This window comes from Pongo pygmaeus, chromosome 11 (assembly GCF_028885625.2).
Source record: "Pongo pygmaeus isolate AG05252 chromosome 11, NHGRI_mPonPyg2-v2.0_pri, whole genome shotgun sequence".
In the NCBI taxonomy this organism is placed as follows: Eukaryota; Metazoa; Chordata; class Mammalia; order Primates; family Hominidae; genus Pongo; species Pongo pygmaeus.
Genome location: NC_072384.2, coordinates 133847667 through 133872729, shown reverse-complemented (window position 1 = coordinate 133872729; position 25063 = coordinate 133847667). Strand labels below are relative to the sequence as shown.

General features: G+C 43.0%; 1 protein-coding gene and 1 non-coding gene across 4 annotated transcripts in view; both read right to left on the bottom strand.

The window, feature by feature from the left end:
- ATG16L1 (autophagy related 16 like 1) overlaps positions 1-25063 on the bottom strand; it is a 43597-nt gene that overhangs the window by 13611 nt on the left and 4923 nt on the right. The window contains exons 3-12 of one of the 3 annotated variants that reach the window (XM_054478146.2): positions 18397-18502; positions 17569-17642; positions 16494-16745; positions 11674-11739; positions 8682-8768; positions 7955-8011; positions 7690-7740; positions 6949-7051; positions 4035-4140; positions 547-617 (exon numbers count right to left, since the gene is read on the bottom strand). In XM_054478146.2, the coding sequence (XP_054334121.1) occupies positions 547-617; positions 4035-4140; positions 6949-7051; positions 7690-7740; positions 7955-8011; positions 8682-8768; positions 11674-11739; positions 16494-16745; positions 17569-17642; positions 18397-18502 (973 nt within the window). The remainder of the gene's footprint in view (positions 1-546; positions 618-4034; positions 4141-6948; positions 7052-7689; positions 7741-7954; positions 8012-8681; positions 8769-11673; positions 11740-16493; positions 16746-17568; positions 17643-18396; positions 18503-25063) is intronic. The other 2 variants (XM_054478147.2, XM_054478148.2) reach the window with 2 other exon arrangements.
- LOC129032264 (small Cajal body-specific RNA 6) lies at positions 5726-6001 on the bottom strand. Its single transcript, XR_008501279.1, has one exon. It is a non-coding gene; the product is annotated as a small Cajal body-specific RNA 6 (non-coding RNA).

The window sequence follows — 25063 nt, the reverse complement described above, 5'->3', positions numbered from 1 at the left end:
CACCCGCCCAGCCCAACCTCCTCTGCTCCCTCTGCCTGCGGTGTCCGTCCCCGATTTTTTGCCTCTGACCTTTGATTATCTTTAGATCTGCTTTAAATGCCTTACTATGGCCCCTAACCCTTGCCCCAGAAAGAGCTACTCTCTCATCAGTATTTCCTTTCTACTCCACACACATCTCAGCCATAACTCAGCACAACGCTTTGCAGTTTAATGCTTTCCCATCACTCTCATTTAGATGGCGAATCTCTGAGGGTAGAGACCACGCTGGCCCCTGGAGTACAGCATCTATACACTCAAAATACAACTATTAAGGGAAATTATACAAAGTACTGAGTAACATCACAAGCCTAATGCGTGAAGCAGAACCCAAGGGTTTATCAGAGTTGATACAGCAATTAACCCTAACTTCCATCTTTCTTTAACAGGGATTTGACTTAAGATACAGAGAATGGCAGAGAAATCGGGTAAGTTATTTTATAATTTCAAGAACCGAATGTCTTAAATTATTTCTAAAAACCTCTAAAATCATAGCTATTTGATACTTACAGCACTATCAAATTCAATGCTTGTAATTCCTGCATTACTGCCAGATAGGGAACCCTTGAACTCACATTTTTCTGTATAAAAAGAAAAAATTAGGATGACGGGAAGTTAAATAAAGCCAATAAATACATTAAAACACGGCACTGAAATACAATGGAAGCCAATTACACTGCTGAAACAATAGCTATCCTGTACCTTTACAGAATCAAACAAAATAGCAGGACAAACAGAATATGAGAGATAAAAGATACTGCCAGTTTCTAAGAGCAATGCAAGTCTAAGTGGACACTGACCCCAGTATCTTGCATGTGTGTTCTGTTCTTTAAGAAATGTAGTTATTCATTCTCTTGAGAAAAACAAAGTGTAGGAATTTATAAACCATGTCAATCAAACTAGAGACTGGGTTTATTCAGTTCCATTATTTCTCAGTAAATTTTAAAAACTTATGTACATAAATCTTTGGGTCAATCAGTATTTGTGCCAACTTAATAACTATCACTTTTGTAGAAACTGGCAGTCAATCTCCGGATCCACGGTGTGGTAATTTTCATTAAGGTGTGAAAAGAAATTGTGTTAGTTATATTTAAATGACTAGTCATTAGAATACCAGTCAAGCTAGTTTGGAGTTTCTGGAATTTGCCCTCATACTTTATCTCCATGAACCTAAGATCCTGGCAAGCGAACTAAGTGCCAGCACCTCCCGTCCCTCTACACAGCTCTCCCTCACCAACAGAGCCACTGTCCACTTTATCTACTCTGCTTCCAGACAGCCTGGCCACCCACACGCAAATTTCAGTAACGGGCAATCCCAAAACGGGAAGAGCAAAAAGCTCAATGATTTGATTAAATTCCTTTTAAAAGGGTAACTTAAGGATGATCCACACAGATAAGCTAGGAATTAAGGAACCATTGTAATCATATTTGTAAAAGAGGGACACAGAACAGAAAACATTTCAACACATTTTTATCTTATTCCGTACTTCTAAGTAGTAAAAATAATGATTGGAGCCAGATATCAAGGTGACACGAATACTGGTTTGAAGCTGTCATGTACATTCAGGCCACACTGTTAACCTGGTTGATGAACCTCTCCTCTGAACTCACTTGCAAAATACAGCATATTTAATGGCTTTTTCTGGATCCTAGCTTTCTTAAGATTTTCAAAAGGGTTGAAAAAGGCTAGTATTCACTAAGATTTTCCTTTAGATGAAATCTTCACAGATAAAAATATTAACTGCAAATTCTAAGAAATATCTCTTTGGCTTATGCTTAAAATACTGGTCTATTTGCTTGGCACTTAACACAGTGCCGAAATGTAAGAAGTGACCAAAAAATTAATGCTATTCAATATGAGAGATTGATCTCAAAAGAACAAAGCCATATTAAAACTCTTAATTATCTACAAGGTACGGGGTTGGGGGCGGGGGGTGCTATGTCAACAGCATTTGTATAATTCCCAGTGGAACTTCTGCTTTGGAGAGAATGAGCAAAAACAGATGTTCCCACTGGGTAGAAAGTGTGATTCTTCTGATATTCTAAAAGGATGAAAAAACAGGACCCTCAAACTATTTCAGAAAAGGTCTCTTGAACTTGGCCTCTTCCAAGATTCAGTAAATAAATATTAGCCAAGAGGAAAAATATTATAGACTGAAAAAGGTGTTTGTAGAAGAAAGGCCCTATACAAAACTGTAAGAAATGCTGCCAAACATTCTGCTATTTCTGCAGATTAGGTAGAAACTTGATTTTATTAACACAAATTATGTGCTTGCACAAATTATGTCAGTATTAACTTCAACTGATGTTCGTTTCCTTTTCAGCAGCAAAAAGGTTACTAGAATTAAAAGTTGGTACCTCTAATTCTCTTATAGGTGTTTTTACTGACCAAGGAGTAAAACAAAAATACTTCTACTGTTATTTTTATTTAAATCTCAATGGCATAATCAAAACAGACCGTTTACTTTGATTTTACAAATCAAATTCCCTAAAATTTCCTTTTTTTAAAAGACACAGGGTCTTGCTCTGCTGCCCAGGCTAGAGGTACAGTGATGTGATCACAGCTCACAGCAGCCTCTCACTCCTGGGCTCAATTGATCTTCCCACTTCAGCTTCCCAGGAAGCTGGGACTGCAAGTGCATGCCACCGCACCCAGCTACTTTTTAATATTTTTTTTGTAGAGACAGGGTCTCACTTTGTTGCCCAGGCTGGTCTTGAACTGCTGGCCTCAAGCAATCCTCTTGCCCCAGCCTCACAAAGTGAAAATTTCTTATGATTTGTTTTTATTATTGTTTTCTAATAGCGTCAGCCATTATCATTCATAAGCTAAATGTTTCTGGGCAAAATAGCAAATTTTAGTATGCTTCAATGGGCTGTAACTGGAGTCCCTTTCCTGAAAATCAAAGGCCGGGGCAGATAGGAGGGGTGCTTTACTAATAACCTATTCTAATAAGTTGCTCCTGCTCTAATAAACCTTAAAAGCAGTACCCCTAAGATTTTTCAGTTGCTAGAGAAGGCTACAGTAAGAAGAGCATGGAATTTCAAGTCTTCTGACCTGCATTAGTCCTAGTTCCACCACTCCCTCACCACAGAAATCATTCACTAGCCATGTAAATCACATAGTGTCTGAGTTTTATTCCCTTTATCTGTGAAATGGCACAACCTCTACTGTTCTAACCACACAGGGCTGTTAACAGACAAAATCACTTTGGAGCTATTTATTGCTGGACAGGGATAATGTATGTGTTGCAACCACGGACACTTGACAAAGTGGTTCCTATTAAAAACCTTAAGCCTTATTCTTTGGCCTTACTTTAGTAAAAATAGATGCATATTTAACTGAATCTTGAAAATGTCAAAACTGGGAAATGCCCAGCTTCAGATTTCTAAGAGATGGTTTCATTAACTTCCATTTTCTGTTTTAATGCCATCCATCTCTGAGCATCCTAAAAGTCCAAAGAGACTGAGTCTTGATCTAAGGGCCCTTGTCTGATACACTGTTAAATACATCTTTTCTAGGTAATACGCCTCTGTTTTCTCAAGCTTAGACATGACTCCAATCATTTCTTCCCTAGGCTATTGCCATTGTCATTAAATGCATCAACCACAGCTTAATGTATAGTTTAATTGTAGAATCCATGATCATAAGACTTATTTTCCTCATAAAAACGGTACTATTTTGCAAGATGCTCTGATTGGTATACACTTGAGAAAAATTACAGAAACCTTACTAACATAAACATATCCATAACTTAACAGTATTTTGTGATCACTACTTAGAAAATGATAGCAAATATCCACTTGGATGTAAAGAATAACTGAGAGGTACAATGCTTTGGTCAAATGATCCCTTACATAAAATGTATGTTTTGAGAAGATGAACAATTCACAGTGCCCGAAAGCAAGGTCAACCAGACGCCAGCAACACAGCTTCTTTCTGTGGTGCAAGGGTGCATCATCTCAAGTTTTCAGTCTGAGATCAAGCAGCAGGCTCTCACCTCCAAATACTTCCCAAAGCTTAACCCTGCGGTCCATGCCTCCGGTGGCCAGTAACCGGGAACCTGGACTGAACTGCACAGCATTGACTTCCCCATCATGTGCATCCTGCAAGAGAAGCACCCTGTGTCAAACCCAGTCATTCTCATCCCAAGAGCTCAAGATGCACGAACACTCAAAATGCCTAACTCATGGGGAAACACTCATCCTTAAAGACAGGTGGAGCCAATCATAAACTAAACTGGACTCCTAGCCCAGGTCAACTAAGATTCTATTATCATTTTATTCTTCTAGTTACAGTTGCATTAGAGTACAGCGCAACCTTCTCAAAAAGTACTCAAAATCCGTGTAGACTGCTTAAAGTTGGTCCTTGCATTAATTTCATTTGTTCTAACAATAATGGCCTATAGTTATCTTAATAGTTTAAAAGTAAACCTAGAATTAATTTTGGTCCAGACTGAGTTAATACTACTTATTGATCTACTAGTAATTACTAATTAACTAATAATATTAAATACTACATATTTAAATAATGTATAGCACATGGCCTCTCATAATACAGCTTTCACAATGAGTCCTAATGTAAGTAGATGGCAAAAACATCAATCTGTGTTATAATGGAATTCTACGTAGTTCTTTCTGGAAACATTATGGGACTAGTGTGTACTGGCAGTGTGACCTCTGCCAAGTCTCTGAAATCTCAGTTTGCTCAGCTCCAGAAAGGTTTTTGCAACCCAGAATGGTGCCTGCTAACGAGTAAGCCTTAGATAAAAATGACAGTCGTATTTTAGGAGAATTTATATTCTTCACAGGGAAATTTCTGATACTGGCATAAACCCTGGCAAAAGATGGTACTTATGTTCAGGATGAGAAAGAAAACCAAGTAAAAAAGCATCCTGGCTGGGTGCAGTGGCACACATCTGTGATCTCAGCACTTCGGGAGACCGAGGTGGGCGGATCACATGAGCTCAGAAGTGGGCGGATCGCATGAGCTCAGAAGTTCAAGACCAGCCTGGGCAATGTGGCAAAACCTCGTCTCTTAAAAACTAAAAAACAAAAATTAGCCAGGTGTGGTAGCACATACCTATTGTTTCAGCTACTCGAGAGGCTGAGGTGGAAGGATTGCTTCAGCCCAAGGTTGAGGCTGCAGTGAGCTGAGATTGTGCTACTGTACTCCAGCCTGGATAACAGAGTGAGACTCAGTATCCCATTCTAAAATGGGAAAAGGGAATAATCGAAAAATTCACTATACTCTCTTAAGAAGATTACGGGCAGTGAAATATTTTTGGATGAAATATAATGCCTAGAATTGGCTTCAAAGTGCTCCAGCATAAGTGTGGGGGGAAGAGATACTGCGTATGTTTGGAAATTTCTATAATAGAGAGGAAAAGAAAGACTAGAAAACATAGACTATCAATATGAGATTGTTAAGTAGATAATCACTTGTCTAAAAGGTCACTTGGGGAAGAGAATATGTGATATTTACATTTGCTTGGGACTAAAAAAATAAGATGCTTGAAGTATCACGAAGAGAGTGACTATTACCAGGCTGGGCAACAGGCATCACTTTGGTAATTTCATTTTCCACTTTGCCTCCCTCTTGTGACCCACTGCTGAAAAGTATGACAGGCGACCAAACCTTTTACCCCCATGAAATTTCCTTTTCTTTTTTATGGTTTCTTTCTCCTTAGGAGGTCTCAGATTGAAAACTTGAGATCATGCACCATCACACCCATGACTGCCACTCATCAGTCTCCTGTGTAACTGGTTTTGTTGGATACTTGTCAGCTGTGAACCGATCACTCTCAGAAACACACACTGACAGAATCCCAAATTATCAGCTGCTCCATGATCCCATACACATGACTTAAATGTGACGGGAGGGAAAAAATGGGCTGCTGGGAGTTGAGGGCAACAAAGGGACTGTGACATTCAGTGCAATCAGACCTTTTACCAATCATCATCGACCTCTGCAGGCGCCCGGTGCATCATGAATCATAGGAGTGGAGTGGGACTGGGAAGGGGCCTTGATGCGCCCCATCCCAACTCCTCCTCCAAAGCGGAACTCTCTTTACAACAGTCAAGGCAGTTCATCACTCAGCCAGTCCACTGTGTAACTAGCAAAGTCCCTCCTTATATCTGGAACCCAAAGCTCCCACCATATAAATTCCATCCCATTTTTACGGCAAAATCTTCCCTGCTTTGAAAGCTGGCTCCTTTCACTCACCCGCTGCCAGTTATTAGGCCAGTATTGGAGTCAGTCCAACTCTCCAGGTTCTGTTCTTTGTGCTCTGTTTCCTACCCTCCTCATGCTTTGACAGTTCCGAACCAGGTACTGAATGTTTCCCCAGGCTGGTTCCATTTCTGCTCAATTACCCCAGCTGGGACGCAAACTACCTGCTAGTACTAGGACCCAGCTCTGAACTCCGGGTGACAGCCCTGGTATCCATCACAGTGGCTTCTGCCCAGGCCTGCTTCCAATCACAGACCCCTAATGGTTGGGAGTCATACAGATAGGGGTATAATTCATGAAACCAACAGCTGTCCTACTGAACTTCCATAATAGACCACTAACTGGCAACTCACTCTAAACTGGAGCCAATTGGTGACAATAATTATATAAATCCCTCTCCCATTTTTCACCATCCCTAATTACTTTTCCTTTGCCCCATCCCTCATGCTACCAATCCTTTCTCAGTCAGTTCTGCCATTACAGAGGATGGTTGTAACAAATTTTGTCCTCTGAAACTAAGCAAAATATATCAATTTCTCACAGCTGACAGAGCCAACAGGTGGAAAGGCTTGATATAAGTAAAACAATGGAACACTTAGCTGCAGGCATAGAAAGGACCCTTTAATTGCCAGGGTCTGTTACCATATCAAGTGCGGTGGGGTTTGGGGCTGAAGCATACTTACGAACACACACAAGGCAGTAGTTGGTACCCTCACTTCTTTACCAGAACCAGGATGAGTATCCACATTGTCCTGGGGGACTGGGAAGGAAGAGACAGAGCGTCTCCTAAGAAATAACATAAAGACAAATATTAGACAGGATTGCAGAGGTTTACTGCTCATTAAATTGTTAGAAAGGACTCGAAGATGACCTTGCTTAAGCAGACTGCCTCTGTTGATAGCCTGTCCCTTCTAGATTCTTCAAACTACAGAACAATTCACAAAAAAATCAAAAGCACCCTCACTCAAATGAGAAAGAGAGCCAGCACATGCCTTACTCTCCTGCACACTAACCTGTGGACTCCAAAACCCAACAATGAAAAGCAATCCTGAACAACTGCTTACCCAGTCAATAAGCTGCTGGGAAACTTTCCCAACTTAATGTAACAGCTAGCTCAGAGGTAGTAGCTCTTTGGTATTTTTTGCAAAACTATTTTATTTCTATGCCTAGTTAGAATCAACCTCACCACTTGTGATCAATGTGGAGTCTAACGCATGCCAAAAGAAAGCAACAAGAGCATGAGTACTGTACAAAGTGTTCACCCTGGCAGCCCTGCTCTGAGGGCTCCCGGCATTCCTAGGAACATGCAAAGCATCCTGGTTAGCACGTGAACATCTGATGACTGAGGGCAGTGAAGCGGTGATCGGCATAATTGTTAAGGACCCACACTCACATGCTGGACTAAAAGAGGATAATAGTTTCACCTGGCAGCATCAGAAGAAGAATGATGTCCCAAAAGGGGAGACTCGGACAGACTAAAGGGAAAGGCCAGAGATCAGCACGCAGCGAGATTAAGAGGAAAGGAAGTTGAGGAAAAAAGGAAGAAGCTAAATGAAAAGCTGATATTAAGGCACATGTATACTCTGCACCACTGAAACCTGGTGTACATTTAAAAAATAAAAATAAGTCATGTACATATACTTAGGTATACTTATACACATTTTAAAAAGGAAAGGTCTTCTAACCTACCCAAAGATATTAGTGATAGAATCCAGAAGGCCTCCAGCAGGCTGTGAGAGTCGCTTACTAAAGAGGAGGGGAGGATAGGTTTAAACCTTAGAAACATTTTGCCCAAATAATCAATCAATAAACAGCCCACAAAAACAGGTACCTGGGAATATGTTTCCCATGTAGTTCCCAAACCCCAGCCAAGAGAAACCCAACACAGTACCAAACTGCCAGAAAATAGTGGGAAGGGAAAAGGGAAAACCCAGCCTAGAAGTTTCAAAAGAAACAAGGTTCCCTGGTATTAAATTAATTTCCCTGGAAATAAAGCATTAGACAACTAACCTCACAATTCCTGGCTAACTAACTTCACAATTTCTGAGTGTTAGTAACCAATCCCCACTCTTGAAGGGCGGTGGGGTCTGGGGGAAGCCCTAGTAAGAATGAAACAGGATGATCTAAACCTAAACAATCATTCTGCTTAATAAGGTTTCACTGTCCATATTTTAGTAAGCCACTACATTTTTTTGAATTTAGAAGCATTTGAAGCCACCTGTGTTCTGCTTCCCTCCCATTAAGCAGAGGTGAACTGAGAAAGACTGGACACCTCTGTGGTGTGTTCGACGCTGGGTGTCCCAGCAAAGGGGTAGGGGGTTGAGTGCATCTGACTGCATTCTTTGTCATGTCCACAGATGTGCCTTCGTATTGCTCCTCAAGCTGTCTTTTCCCTGGCCCAAACCTGCCTACTTACGTGGCTGCTCTGCTGATGGCTCGCACAGGAGAGGTCTCTTCTGTGTGATCAGAGGTTTCATCCACGATGACCTCAATGTCATCATCCCTGGAAAGAAAGGCAAGAGATTCTTTGATTCTCCTGAACAGGAGCTCTGTGATTCATCTGTTCTGCAAATGCTAATGTCATTTTCTAGTTAGATCCTAAATCACTTGGCTATGACAGCAATGCGTTAAAGATTGTTTGGAGAAAAAGGAAGAGCTGCCATGTTCTGAACAACACTACAATAAACATTTAACCTGTTCAAATCAAATCCAGAATTTCAACTGAGAATAAATTTAAAAGTGAGCTTTTGATCCTTTTAGGTATAAACACAGTTCCCACTTGAAGCAATGAAATATGATCTGTTGAGTCTATAACCACATAACCAGTGCCAAAGTAGGGCATTCTATCAGCAGTCAGCATCACAGTTGAAGGGCTGCAGTACTCACCAAGCACAGTTCCCATGACACAAGGGCTGAGGGATACCTAGGGTAGTTAGGGGTAGCAGCTATGGAATATAAGAAAACAACAGTGTAGGGAGAATTCAGGGAAAGAAGGGATGGCTAAATGGGCCATGAAATCAACAGCTGACTTAACCCAGTTTCAAATATTACTTTAATTAAAAAATAGAAAAGCAAAATTTAAACACTATGCATTTTTGACTCTGCGTATTTTATGCTTAAATACGTAGTGTCTCTGACATTAGAAGAGCCCATCACACTTCAAATGACAGAATCAAGTCATAGGACATGCTCCCTTTGCTGCTGTTTATCCCAGTGGATGCAAAGTACCTCTGGAATCCCCCTTCCTCATTTATATGGGCCACATCTTTCCTACTTGGAGGATGGCAAGTAATTATTTTGGTCTTAATGACCTCCTACAGAGATGCAACCTTCATGGAGAAGTAAGATAATTAAATGTAATAACCCAAGATTTCATCACCTACTGTTTGGATTCATAAGAACTTGACAGAAAGATTTTTCCTTTTCAATAATTATCTGGATTAGGTAAATATATACTTAAGAACCTGTTACTAAGCAAGTTAAACCAGGTCAAAGTAAATTTATTTTCCTCAGCTATTTATTCCAGGACTATGTGTAATTATTGCACCACATTCTTGGCCAGGATGTAGAAGGGAATAAAGGCAGGTCGAACGAAAGAGGACAAGCCTGTGCTTTATTTTCTTGATTGGCTTTCCCAGCGATCTAGGTTTGTGAGAGTCACCTGTGCCCACACAAGGACGAGAGGAGAACTGCAAAGACAGGAACTGCAAATATGAGCTGAGCCTTTGACAATGTCCTGTTGAAAATAGAATTTTACGGTTGTAAGTACTTGCAACTGTGCTTAGGCCTGGGACCATAAGAAAACACTAGCATTTGCTAAGTTATCAAAACCTTTCAAAGATGTATGTCCTCTGACCCAGAAACTCTTTAGGGAAGCATAGAGATTAAGAACAGGCCTTAGGCGGGGCGCAGTGGCTCATGCCTGTAATTTCAGCACTTTGGGAGGCCAAGGCAGGTGGATCACCTGAAGTCAGGAGTTCGAGAACAGCCTGACCAACATGGAGAAACCCCATCTCTACTAAAAATACAAAATTAGCTGGGCGTGGTAGTGCTTGCCTGTAATCCCAGCTACTTGGGAGGCTGAGGCAGGAGAGTCACTTAAACCCGGGAGGCGGAGGTTGCGGTGAGCTGAGATCGCACCATTGCACTCCAGCCTGGGCAACAAGAGTGAAACTCCATCTCAAAATAAAATAAAATAAAATAAAAATAAAATATACAATAACATAACAGGCCTTTACAGCCCTGTGTTTGCATCCTACCTCGGCCCCTTCCTGTATGACCTTGGGCAGGATGCTCAACCTGTCTAAATTATCACAGTCAACTCGGTTATGCAAATGACACTTTTATAAGCTGTTATTTTGAAGAAACCAAATCTCATTTCCAGGTCAATTATTTATTTACTTTGTGGCTTGGGAAAATACAACTGAGATTAATCTTCCACATCTGAGAGTGCAGACACACACGTACCCTACACATCTAAAGCAAAGGCATGATATGGGAACCTTTGTTTCTTTATAAATTAAGACGTTAGTTGGTGAATGACTCCTAGTTGAATTTAAACCCCTCCACTTATAAGGAAGCAACCAACATTTTAAAAAATAGTGGACCAAAACTCTAAAACTATATTCCAAAACAAACATCCTAGAGCAAAGGAAACTCTTTTCTGCCACTATCAAAGCTTCAAATCTCAGAGAAGATACCCCACCTTAACTTGTAGGCAGATTAGGAAAAGCTCCAGAACTAGTTCTATGCCTTTTGTTCCAAGAGATCTTAGTTTTCACTTATGTTTCCACTTTAAGTTACAAACCAAAGGGAGCAAGGAGGGAAAAAACAAACAGCAACAAGAACAAAAACCCCACCGCAGCATTACACGGCAGGCACAGCTAAGAGGCACAAAACTGATCGTTCAAAGTGTCAACAGGAAATAGTGAGGCAGTAACGTGTACTGAGTGCAGGAAGTTAGGATTCACATTCATAGCTGATGAACACAAACTTTTTGGAAGGTTATTTGGTGATATGTTCCAAAAGCTTTGACCCATCAAATTTTATTTTCAATAATCTATCTCAAGTAAGTAATCAGAAATAGGGTCAAAGGCCATATCAGTGGATTATTTGTGAGAAATTAGAAGCCAGCAAAATACAATTAAAATGATATATGGATGTTAGTTCTGAGTGGTGGAAGAATTGTATGTTTTCATTTTCTTCCTTTAACATTTTTCTTTCTAAAATCTGTTAAGATGATTTTACAGAAATAAAAACATTAGAAGCTATGATCACACCACCGCACTCCAGCCTGGGCAACAGAGCAAGACCTTGTCTCAAAAACAAACAAACAAAAAAACACAACAAAACTTTTAAGACAGCCAAATTCTCAGGAGCACAGTTTTGATTCATTTATCTTTACTTACTGTTCGACTGGTAGAGGTTCTTTTGCTGCTTCTGCAAGCTCTTTCTGCAGCCGGGCTTGCCGCCTCCTGTTAAAAAAAAAACAAAACAAAAAAACCCCACCATTTATGTCTGCTTAAGAAAGCACGGGGTTTGGGCTCTCTAGAAGCTACCAGTTCTAATAACACATTCAGTGCATGTAAAATAACAACTACCCTGAGCAAAATACTCAAAGTCACAAGCCCAAACTCATAACATCAGTAAGGCTCCCCTTTTAAAGGGTTTCAGAGTAAAGCCTAGAAGAGAGATACGCCACGTTATTAGAGAAAGCAGTGAACTGGCAAAGGAGGAGGCCTGCCTTCTGGGACCCAGGGTCTCTTAGGATACACACGTGCCTCAGGCTCACTGAGGGTTAGCCATGGTTATGACTTAAGTTTTCTGCAGCAAATAGTCTTACATGGGTTGAGCATCCATTACTCGAAATGTTTGGGACTACAAGTGTTTCAGATTTCAAAGTTTTGCATAAACATGATATAAATCTTGAGGACGGGATCCAGGTCTAAACATGAAATTCAGTTGAATTGATGGTAAATCAGAAATCTGAAATGCTCCAATGAGTACTTCCTTTGAGTGTCATGTTGGCACTCAAGAAGTTTCAGATTCTGGAGCATTGTGGAGTTTGGGATACGGGATGCTCAGCCTGCATTAACACACCCCCAGCATGATTACTAACAGTGAAGATTTACTTAGGACTTCTCCGTACCTGACATTGTTAATTACTTTACAGACTTTAACTCATTTAAGCCTTATAACAACCTTTTGAGGTAAATATCATTATTGCCATTTATAAATGAGGAAACTGAGGTATAGTGAGATTCTTCAACTGTCAAAGTTTACATAACGTTAGTAACTTTAATTTACTAAAGCTTGACATAGAAGTCTTGGCTGTGACAAATTTTTAACAAGGTCAAAGCCTCATCCACTAACTCCCCTTCTCAGAATCATTTTTGTCTCTCATTCAAGTCCTAAATTCAGAAACTCCCTAACTTCTAACCCTGACCTTACTCTCTCTTCTTTGATAAATTTCACTTCTAACTATGACTATGCCTGCTAGGTGGAGGACCCCTAACTTAGAACTCTAGCAATGCTACTGAGCTGCAATCAAGAATTCTGCTGAAATTTCTCTTAAGCTTTGACCATGGTGATAATTCTCAAAATGAAGGAAAGTCCTCTAGGCAGTATAGCAGAATCTTGGGAAGGGATGTGGATATAGCTTAAAAAGTGCATTACACTCTTGATTTTATACCTGGAAGATGAAAAATAAGTTTTACAGGGCAAATTACCAAAAATACAATTTATCCAAATTGTCTCAGCTGGTAGAGACAACTGTGAACTAACTCTCTTTGAGGAAAAACCAGAATCTCAGTATGAGGTGTGTGAGTACCATTACTCTGATTAAAGCACTTGTTGACTGTCCGAAATCTACTTTCTATAACTTCAGGTCCCAGTTCTGCAAGGTGGAGATAAAAACTTGACCTAGAGTCACAGGGAGAGGAAAACACCACCTGTTATCAGGGATTCATCACTATAGCTGAAAGGAAAGGTCTTTAATAGCTCAAACAGTCTCTCTCTGTCACCCAGGCTGGAGGGCAGTGACATCATCTCGGCTCACTGCAATCTCCGCTTCCTGTGTTCAAGCGATTCTCCTGTCTCAGCCTCCTGAGTAGCTGGGATTACAGCCACCCGCCACTACGTCCAGCTAATTTTTGTGTTTTTAGTAGAGACGGGGTTTTGCCATGTTGTCCAGGCTGATCTTGAACTCCTGACCTCAGGCAATCCACCCGCCTCGGCCTCCCAAAGTGCTGGGATTACAGGCAGCAGCCACCACGCCCAGCCCCGAGTGCATCTTATGAAGCAGCCACTGTGCCTGACCGCAGGGACACGTGGCAGCATAAGGCAAGGAGGCAGAGTGTGAAGAGCTATCTCAAAACAGTGTGCTACATATGGCCCAGGTAAACCACAGCTGCCTGAAGCAGGAAGATGAGGGACATCTAAGCTGGGGAGGCAGGAAGTGGGTAATGAGGCAGGAAGGCTTCTAGGAGGAGAAGCTACCTAAGCAAAGTAATGAAGACTCCTCAGGTCCCACATCTGCAATCACATGATACCTCCAAGTGCACATCCCTAGGAAGATGCTTCAAACGGTGGGCTAGGGAATGAGGACAGCATTTTCACTAGGACATGTGCATTACCCCCGGTCCACTGCACTGCTCAGGGGCTCTTCCTTGGCATCACCACACATCTCCCCAACTTCTCCCTCCAGCAGCCTCTCAGCTGATGTGAACATGCAACCTAGTAGCATCCAGCTCACCTGGGGCCCCCAACACCCTCACACTGCTGTCAAGCTCCATGGCATAAGCCAAACAATTCTGCTTAAAGTAAATGTGAGACAGAAACAATACAAAAAGGACAGCTTATTTTTTCTTAATAGAAACCAAAAATAAACACCAGTAACAGTACATATAATTCCTTCCAGTCATTTTTTTTAAAAAAGTATACAAAATTGGGATCATCTGTATGAAAACATTTTGTGTCCCATTTTCAGTTATATTAATTTTAGGCATTTTCCACAGCACTAAGTATTCTTTTTGTTTTGCTTTTGAGGCAGAGTCTTGCTCTGTTGCCCAGGCCAGAGCCTAGTGGCATGATATTGGCTCACTGCAACTTCCACCTCCTGGGTTCAAGCGATTCTCCTGCCTCAGCCTCCTGAGTACCTGGGATTACAGGTATCCGCTACCACGCCTGGCTAATTTTTGTATTTTTAGTAGAGACGGGGTTTCACCATGTTGGCCAGGCTGGTCTCGAATTCCTAACCTCAAGTGATTCACCTTCCTTGGCCTCCCAAAGTGCTAGGATTACAGTGTGAGCCACCACACCAGGCCAATCTTACACCTTCTGACAGTATTTTTATATCCATTTACAGTATTTTTGTATCCATTAAGTAATCTCTCTTTAACCTCCTTCCCCACTACTTTTCCCATGCTCTAGTAACCACAGTTACACTCTGTATCTCTAGGAGAACATTTTTCTTTTAGCCCCACATGTAGAAGCACGCAGTATATGCCTTCCTGCGCCTGGCTTATTTCACTTAATATACTGTCATCCAGTTCCATCCAGGTGGTTGCAAATGACATGATTTAATTCATTTTTATAGCGAATAATATTCCATTGTGTGTGTGTGTACAGCACATTTTCTTTATCCATTAAGCCAATGATGAGTATGTAGATTGATCCGTATCTTGGCTATTGTGAATGGTGCTGCCACAAACATGATGGTAGTGCAGATTCTCTCTCTGATATGCTAACTTGTTTTTCCACCATCACCCTTTAAAAGACTCTTTCCTATCGTCATTTATTCCCTTTAAAATACTCTTTCCTATTGTCATTAATTCACTTTTAAATTAACTGGAATAATCTCTTCAAACTCGAAACTACTGATAGGGGGATTTAAAAATATGTATGTTCTAATCTGTAGAGCTTTTTTGTTTGTTTCTGGATGAGGTCTCGCTCTGTCACTCAGGCTGGAATGCAGTGGCACAACTTTGGCTCACTGTTGCTTTAACCTACTGGGCTCAAGCAACTCTCCCGCATCAGCCTCCTGAGTAGCTGAGGCCACAAGCACATGCCACCATGCTCAGCTTTTGTTTTTTGGACAGATGGAGTCTCACTATGTTGCTCAGGCTGCTCTTGAAACTCCTGGTTTCAAGCGATCCTCCCGCCTCCGCCTCCCAAAGTGCTGGGATTACAGGCATGAGCTACTTACTGCACCTGGCATCTGTAGAACTTGTGTTAACAGCTTTTCAGCTCATTTTCTTAGGTTTCTAGGTGGATGATTACTCCTTCTTTTCAATGGCTGGTTGGCCAGAACATCCAGATCGGTGTTCTCTATGAGTTGTGAGAGTGAACCTCTCCTTGTTCTCTTGCAGGTTTTAGTAAGAGTGTATATAGATGGTTGATCAGTGGACCTTGACCAGGGGATGACTGGACTCTCTGGGGCAGCTTTTAAACACGCACATTTTCCACAACAGAGATCTGAATTCCTAACGTAATTGATTTCTTAATAATCCATCTTTTAATTCCCATGTCTCAGTAGGTTTCAGATTTATCTTAAATAAATAGACTTAGTAGGATTGCAGCGAATTCTTTAAAAATCTATCAATGGCCAGGCGCGGGGGCTCACACCTGTAATCCCATCACTTTGGGAGGCCGAGGCGGGTGGATCCCCTGAGGTCAGGAGTTTGAGATCAGCCTGGCCAATGTGGTGAAACTCCACCTCTACTAAAAATACAAAAATCAGCCAGGCGTGGTGGTGTATGCCTGTAATCCCAGCTACTCAGGAGGCTGAGGCAGGAGAATCACTTGAACCCGGGGGGTGGAGTTTGCAGTGAGCCGACATCACGCCACTGCACTCCAGCCTGGGCAACAGAGCGAGACTCTGTCTCAAAAAATAAATAAATAAAAATCTATCAATGAGTCTGATTTAGGAATTTCACATCTATATTCATATGAGGTTGGATTATAGTCTTCTTGTGCATTAGCAAGATCAGAATTTTTATATGGACACAAAAAGCTTCATAAAATTATGGGGAAGAATTCTAATTGTGGTTTATTTCCTTTTTCTAACTCCGGTTTAATTTATATTGTTCAGAATTAGCTTTTCTCCTTGAAACACTGAAAGAATTCCCTGGCAAACCTCCTGTAGTAACTGCCAGGTTTATCTCTTTTCAAAGACCTAGGTTCTACTCTACTAAGGATGGAAACCACTAACTGTGGATTGATAGCCCACCTGGAGTCTTTTTCATTCTCTGCGTTAAGCCGATTGGCTTCCTGGGCTTTCTCAGCCATCCATCTGGTGACCAGCTCCTGGTTCTCTTCCGTAGTTTTCCTCAGTTTTCCCTCCAAGGCAGTAAAAGTGATCTGCAGGGCATCATATTCATCCTTCAGGGTCTGGTTGGCTCTTTCAAGGTCACAAAGCTTAGTGCGCAGGTCTAGGCACTCCGTCTCCAGGTCAGAGATAGTCTGCAAACATTCTGCAATTCTGGAAGCATGACATCAGAGGACGAATAGTACCTCGCCAGAGCCCTGTGCCAGAGCCAGACGGACCTGGCTGAGTGCTTAACACTTTGTCTGTTACGTCTTTTAGCCAGGCCCATCCCCATGGTTTACAGGATAATCCATTAGGAGAGGAAACACCTAAGGTGAAATTCATCCTATTAATGACTAGGAAAAACACGATGTGAAGGAAGAGAAACTTTCGATGCATAGACTGGTAAAGGGGATTTAAAAGGAGGCTGGAAACCCTATATATTTCACCAGCTCTGACATTTCCCGAGCAAGAAAGCCTGAGCAAGTGCCCTGCCTTTCCAAGCCTCTAGACCCCTTTCCACATATTAAGGAAACCCAAGCACCCGCTACCCCAGCTCCAAGGTCTCAGGATTCAGAGTCCCCATTTATCTTGTCTGCCAGGCTTCTCCCTGGTCAGCAACAGTTTTGCTCACAAACTCATTCCCCTTTTCCCAAGGGCCATGCGCTCAGCTATCCTGGCCCTACCACCTCCACCACAGGAATATACCAGCTCCCACACACAGCGGCCACAGGAGAGCTGCTAGTGTCTCTGGGACACTTGCAAGAGCCAAGGTGACTTCCCTAGGAGGATGCTAGAAGCCCGCGGGCACTGTCCTTGCTTTTTCCTTCTCAGAGCTGGTAGAAAAGGATCCCAGAGCATGCATGCAATGAAAATCAAACTCTCGCTAAGTGCACTGTGGCCACTCACTGCCACTGGCCCTGCTCACAAGAGGTCAGCAGAACAAAGGACATGGGACCCAATGACCAGGCTCCAAGGAGGCGGGGTCTCTACTCACTTTGCTTCATTCATCTGCATCTCCCTGTCCTTCCGCTGCATTTGGTTATTCAGGTCAATCACCAATTGAGCTAACTGGGAGATAAAGAAGAATATTTTCATAAATAAAAATTTTAGGACCTCATTTGGAAACTACACAGTGGGTGGCGATTTATTTTTAAGAAAGAATAAATGAGCTGGGTGACAGCAAGGAACCTAGGCGCCTATGGGGACACAAAGGGGAACTGTCCCTGCCACTCCCTGTTGAAGGACAGCTTGGCTGGAATGAGAAGTGTTCCAGGTGACCGCCAGGGGCTTGCTGAGGACAGCTGTCTACTCCTCAACCTCAGCTACCTTTTTGGAGACTCATTTCTGCTGAAAAGATAATCAATTCAGCTGTACTGATGGTGAACTGTATTTTCCCAACTGGAGCTTTGCCGTAAGACCACCATCCAGACGAACACAGCCTAGGACTTGATTCTTTCTCATGAACGTCTCTGAAATTTCAAGGTTTGTACTGAAAAGCTTTATGAAACCATCAGTGAGGCCTTCAGCGCACCAGGTAGCAGGCTTTTGTTCTTTAAAGCCTCTCCACTCTTGCCTCTTGTGCTGATTTTGGAGCATGGTAACTGGCAGCGCTCTCACAGGACTGCCCTTCTGGTGATGGGCCTCAATCTGCCTGGTCTTTTCATTCTGTTTTCCTCACCCTTTTATTCCTATAGAGGGGACTTTTGATGCCACATATGGCTAAGGCTGCTGCCAATTCTGGTGAGAAGTGACTGAGCTCCCCCGCTCCCCACAGGACTCTCATAGAGGGCAGAAGACAGATGAGGAAAAGGGCTAGCTTTACCTCCCCACGTTTCTTGTGTAATTCAGTCAGTTCCTCTTGGTGCTTAATCCTCAGTTGGGCCATTTCTTGTAGCTGACTGTCATTCCATGTGCCATCATGTCCAGGACTAAATTGGCAAACCAGGCAGATGAAGAGAATGTGCAAAAAAGGGAGGGGGAGAAATGAGACTCCAAACCTTTCCAATTAGGCAATGAAACCATAACTCCAGAAACATGTTAACAAAGCCAATAAACCATTCAGGTGTCTCCAGCAGCTGCGGTTACAGGCACTATGAGTGGAAAGGAGGAGACATGAAACACATGGAAAAAAGCAAAGCAACTGTGACCACCAGGCACGTCAGGAATAAAGGGTGGAAAGTTCCTGAATGAAGTCCCAGTAACAGGCGCCAACAGGGCCCACTAGCTCAGCAAGGACCTGAGTGCCGATGACGCAGCAATGAGTGCAGGGCTCTGCTTTCACACAGCTGACAGTCAACTGAGAGCACGTGTGAGGTCAGCAGTCACATGTGCTTGCAAAAAACTCAAGCAGAAGAAGAAGGGGAATAGAGGGAGGGGGTCCTATTTTAACGTAATTGAGGAGGGTTTCTCCAACGTGACACATGACTAGAGACTGTAAGGAAGTGAGGAATAAGCCATGTGGACCCTTGAGGGAAGGGCCCTCTGGGCAGAGGGAGCAGCAGCAGCAGGGCCTGGAGAGGCGTACAGCAGGTGGTGTATTTGGAGGAAGAGTGACTGAAGCCCAGGCACAAGGGGACAGAGGAGGTGCGGTCAAGGACGAGGTGGGGAAATGATGCAGAGCCTTGTGGGTACCTCTGAGGGCTGTGAGGTTTACTAGGCGTGAAGGGAAGCTGCTGGAGGGCTCTGAGCAGCTGAATGACTTAGGTTTTAAAAGGAGAGCAGATTGCAGTGGGGTAAGGGCCGAAACAGGAAGACCAGCCAGCAGGCTACGGTGAAGTGCAAACATGGGGCGGAGCAGTGCAGCTCAGACCAGGGTGGGAGCAGTGAGGTGAGATACGGTCTGATTCTAGATCCATTCCAAAGACAGCGCTAACAGGACTTGACTTTGAATTGGCTATGGGGTGTGAAGACAGACAGGAGTCAAGGATGAATCAAGGCTTTTGGCCTGAGCGACTGGTAGAAGGTAGGTGTCACCCACTGAAATGGGCAAGACTGTGGGAGGAGCAGGTTTTGGGGGAGGCCTAAAGAGTTCAGTTGTGGCCATTCAAGTGAAAACTGAGTATTGTCAAATGGAAACTGAGTATTAAGAGTCTGAACCTCAAGAAGAAGTCCAAGCTGGAGGCTAACATGTAGACACTGTCAGCAAACAGATGTGCCTAAAGCCACAAGAGTGAGTTCAGATCACCTCCAGAGTCAATGCAGTTTTGGAGTCTTTGCCAAGTGTTTGCATAATATCTCAGAAACAGCAGAAGACAACTAGAACTGTGGATTTATAGTTCGAGAGAAGGCTGGTGTCACAGGTGAGAATTATCGGATTATAGTGAGTAGCTGAAACCACTGTCTGGGGAAAGCTTGTACATGGAGAAAAGGAACAAGGCTGGACACTAGTATACCAACATCCAATGAGAGTGGAAAGAACTGCCCCCTCCATATGACCTAGAATAAAATAAAAAGAGGGGGATAAAGGTGGTAGTACAGCAGTCCTTCCATCTCTATATGTATTGTTATTACATAGCTAAGCACAAACTAATACCTTATCTTAAGGCAACCTGGCACTTCCCCAATCTTAACCCAAGAAGTAACGCCAAGAGATTAGAAAGTGGAACACACTTTACATGAAATCGTCCTAAATCAGGCAGAATAATTATCAAATCTCTCCCACCTTTTAAAAAATTATTGAAATGGTATCTCACTATGTTGCCCAGGCTGGCCTCGAACTCCTGGACTCAAGCATGTAAGACGTGGTCCCGCCTTCCAAGGAGCTGGCTAGCTATAGAACAGATTCATGAAATAAAAACTAACAACAGGCCAGGAATGGTGGCTCACGCCTGTAATCCCAGCACTTTGGGAGGCCGAGGCGGGCGGATCACGAGGTCAGGAGATCGAGATCATCCTGGCTAACACGGTGAAACCCCGTCTCTACTAAAAATACAAAAAATTAGCTGGGCGTGGTGGCAGGCACCTGTAGTCCCAGCTACTCGGGAGGCTGAGGCAGGAGAATGGCGTGAACCCAGAAGGCGGAGGTTGCAGTGAGCTAAGACTGCGCCACTGAACTCCAGCCTGGGCGACACAGCAAGACTGTCTCAAAAAAAAAAACAAAAAACAAAACAAAAACTAACAACATAAAGAAAAACAAAAGTGTATCAAAGAGTGATGACAGAAAGTGTTAATCATGTTCAGAGGCAAAGATTCCCCCAGACAAGGATGGTTTCATTTTGGGAGGGGTTTCCAAAGAGGAACTAAAGTAGGAATCTCCAAGGAAGGGCAAAATGGAGGCAAGATCATCAGGCAGAGGAGCCTCAGGATTAGATGCTTAAACTTCAAAGTCTACCAAGACCCAGAACTCAACAGAAATGCTAGGAGAGACTAAGGCAAGTAGGATACAGCTCTTTCCATGACCCAAAGCCTCCAAGGACTTCTTATTTTACTTACAATGAATATCAGCCCACTAAGGTGCTTCGGCAAGTAGAAAAAACAATCACTCGGAGAGCATGTTTCAAGCACAGATTCCTGGAGCCCACTAACAGGTGACCTGCTTTCCTGGCAAGGCCCAGCAATCTGCATTTCTCACTTTCTGCTCTGGTGATGGGAATGTTGCTGGTTCCAGGAAGTCTGAGTAGCAGTAAAGGTGGTAGTGCTCAAACTTTAGAGGTCACTACGATCAGCTAAAGCATTTCTGAAAACACAGATTATCAGGCCCCACCCCCACAGTTTCGAATAGAGTAGGTCTGAGGTGGGACCCAAGAATTTTTGTTTCTAACAATTTCCCAGAAGATGTCACTAGTCCAAGAACCATGCTTAGAATAAACAATTTCAAGGCTGAAGAGTCTGATTTTAAACTGTAGGCAAAGTGATGAAAATACTTAAGAGAAAGTCTGATAACTGATGCAGATCACTATTTAAGCACAGTGTGCAGTGTTTTACGGTTAATTAGGATGAGATAGGCAGGAACTCTGGAGAGACAGGAAGGAGCGGAAAGGAAACCAACAAAGTGCCCAGCTTCTGTGAACACCCTTACATTATCTAGCAAATGTCCCTTTGAGTGGTCTCCCCCACTAGACTCTACTCCTCCTCAGAACAGGGACTCTGGCTTACTCATCTCTACACCCCTAATGCCCAACCCACACTGCGGTCACAGTAGTCTATTGAGTGAATGAGGCTCTCACCACAATCTGGGAATAAGAAGATAAATAAACAAAGGAGGTGGCAAAATAAATGCAAACCAAAGGATGCAAGAGGCTAGGGGGTGGAGAACCAAAGGGCTTGGTGAATATGGGGAATATGAGGAATAAAGGAATATGGAGAGGGGAAGATCCAGAGGGAAGAAGGAACCATAGATGACTCGTGGAAAACAACGATACCACGAATGGAAACAAAGAAGTCAGGAGGGCAGGCTTATTATGGATAATGTTTGTGGAAATGGAAAGACTGAACAAGGGGTAACCTGATGAAGCCCACCGTTCAACCTGCCTTGCCTGCTTTTCATCACTTTTTTCTAGTTCCAAACTCCTACTAGCAAGTCGAGTTGCCAAACAATATATAACTAAACTTCCACTAGCTTCCTTATAAATCATAAGTGACTGTGGCTCACTACAATAACTGGTGCTTAAAGTTTTTCTCCAGGAACTAGGAGGCAGCTCTTGCTCACTAAAGCCGGTTGAGACCCCCAACCCTTCAACTAGGCCCGTGTGAATGCCCAAGAGGTGATCTTTTGACATCAGAGGGCCAAAACACTCCTCCCTCAGATGATGTTAACGCCACCATTTTCTCCATGTGTCCTATGAGGAACCACATAGCTAGATTATGCTCGCGTGGAAGCCCCAATTACCTCATCTTTCCTACCCACCAATCACCTCTTCCCACACTTTAGACCACCCTGCTTTCTACTGCATAAGTACCCCCAATCCCTATTTTCAAGGAGGTGGATTTGAGACCTGTTCTCCTGCCTCCTTGCTTGGCCACGTTATGAATAAACTCTCACAAAACCCATCATCTCAGTGATTAACTTGCTGTGTGTGGGCTGAATGAACCTGGTTTACAAGATCTCCAACTAAATGACCATCCACCTGGGTGTGGTGGCTCATGCCTGTAAACCCAACACTAATGGAAGGTTGAGGAGGGAGGATCACTTAAGCCCAGGAGTAAAGACCAGCCTGGGTAACACAGTGAGACCCCTATCTCTACAAAAAATTAAAAAATTAGACTGGCATGGTGGTGCACACATGTAGTCTCCCAGCTACTCAGAAGGCTAAGGCAGGAGGATTGCTTGAGCCCTGGAGGTTGAGGCCGCGGTAAGCCATGATCATGCCACTGCACTCCAGCCTGGGCAACAGGGGGAGACCCTGCCTCAAAAAAGACTATCCCAGTGAAATTCAGCCAAAGGAACGGCTGCATATTCCAAGCACATGAGTTTGGCTAACAGATAAAGAATACAAGAATATAGTCATTAAGGGTTTAATCAGATAGAAATGTTTTTAGTTTTCAATTGGATGAATTTAGATGAAAATGGTGAAACAGCATTATCTACACCTAAAATTAACCAAAATACTAAAACTAATATCTTAAGTACTACAGAAGGCCTCCCAGGGCCACAGCCAGGCAGGATCTCCTGAACTGTTACAAAGCAAGGATGGAAGCTAGGCCCTGCCAAGCCATCTGTTCTCTGGTATCCTTCCCACTCCGTCCTCTACCAGGAGACCATCCTGCCAGATGAGGGGACATGAGAGCAGCTACAGCTCTAGGAGTAAATACATCAGGCTACAGCTACCATTTCTAGACACCATAAATCACCAACCTTGTTTTTACAATTGCTAAATGTGTCGAGATTTCAGAGCAATAATGGCTACTGTTCCCATACCAAATTTAACATGCAAACACAATTAATATTATGGAAGAGGACAATAAGACTTCAAATATATATAAATGCACAAAAATGACCCAGTAAACACAAATACCCTGCCATGAACAAATATGTATTTCATGAAATATTCTATTAACACACACCAACATATATATATGTTTTTTTTTTTGAGACGGAGTCTCGCTCTGTCACCCAAGCTGGAGTGCAGTGGTGTAATCTTGGCTCACTGCAACTTCCGCCTCCCAGGTTCAAGCAATTCTCTGTCTCAGCCTCCTGGGTAGCTGGGATTACAGGTGCCCGCCACCACGCCCGGCTAATTTGTGTATTTTTAGTAGAGATGGGGTTTCACCATCTCGGCCAGGCTGGTCTTGAACTCCTGATCTTGTGATCCACCCGCCTTGGCCTCCCAAAGTGCTGGGATTACAGGTGTGAGCCACCGTTCCCAGCACACACTGATATTTTTCTAATCTAGTTCTTAAAGAAAAATAAGAGCTTACTGTAATCTGCTAATTTGATTTCACAATCTACTAATACTGATGTTCCTCTACTTACTGAGGCTATGTCTCTTTAAACCCATCAGAAGTTGAAAATACATAGTAGGTTGAAAATACATTCAATACATCTCACCTACTGAGTATCATAGGTTACACTTACATTAACCTACAGTTGGGGAAAATAATCTAACACAAAGCCTATTTTATAATAAGTTGTTGAATATCTCATGCAATTTATTGAATACGAAACTGAAGGGGAAAAGCAGAATGGTCGGATGGATACTCAAAGTACAGTCCTACTGAAAGTGTATCACTTCTGCACCATTATAAAGGTTAAAAATTGTAAGCTGGGCCGGGCACGGTGGCTCAAGCCTGTAATCCCAGCTCTTTGGGAGGCCGAGGCGGGCGGATCACGAGGTCAGGAGATCGAGACCATTCTGGCTAACACAGTGAAACCCCGTCTCTACTAAAAATACAAAAAATTAGCCGGGCGTGGTGGCATGTGCCTGTGGTCCCAGCTACTCGGGAGGCTGAGGCAGGAGAATGGCTTGAACCCAGGAGGTGGAGCTTGCAGTGAGCTGAGAATGCGCCACTGCACTCCAGCCTGGGCAACAGAGCGAGACCGCGCCTCAAAAAAAAACAACAAAAAAAATTGTAAGCTGGCCAGCGCGGTGGCTCACGCCTGTAATCGCAACACTTTCGGAAGCCAAGGTAGGTGGATCATTTGAGGTCAAGAGTTCGAGACCAGCCTGGCCAACATGCTGAAACCCTGCCTCTACTAAAAATACAAAAACTAGCCAGGTGTGGTGCTGGGTGCCTGTAGTCCCAGCTATTTGGGAGGCTGAGGCAGGAGAACTGCTTGAACCCGGGAGGTGGAGGTTGCAGGCTGCAGTGAGCTGAGATCGCACCACTGTACTCCAGCCTGGGTGACAGAGTGAGACTGTCTCAAAAAAGAAAAAAAAAAAAAGAAAAAGAAAAATTGTAAGTCGAACCACTGCAAGTTGGGGACCATTTGTATGTCGAAAAAAACACCAACCTAAAAAGGATCAAATAGACCCATACTGCACAAAAGCAATTTTTGTGTATGTGCCAATCAATCCTATATTAACAGGTTCTACATAAACCTACTCAGAAAT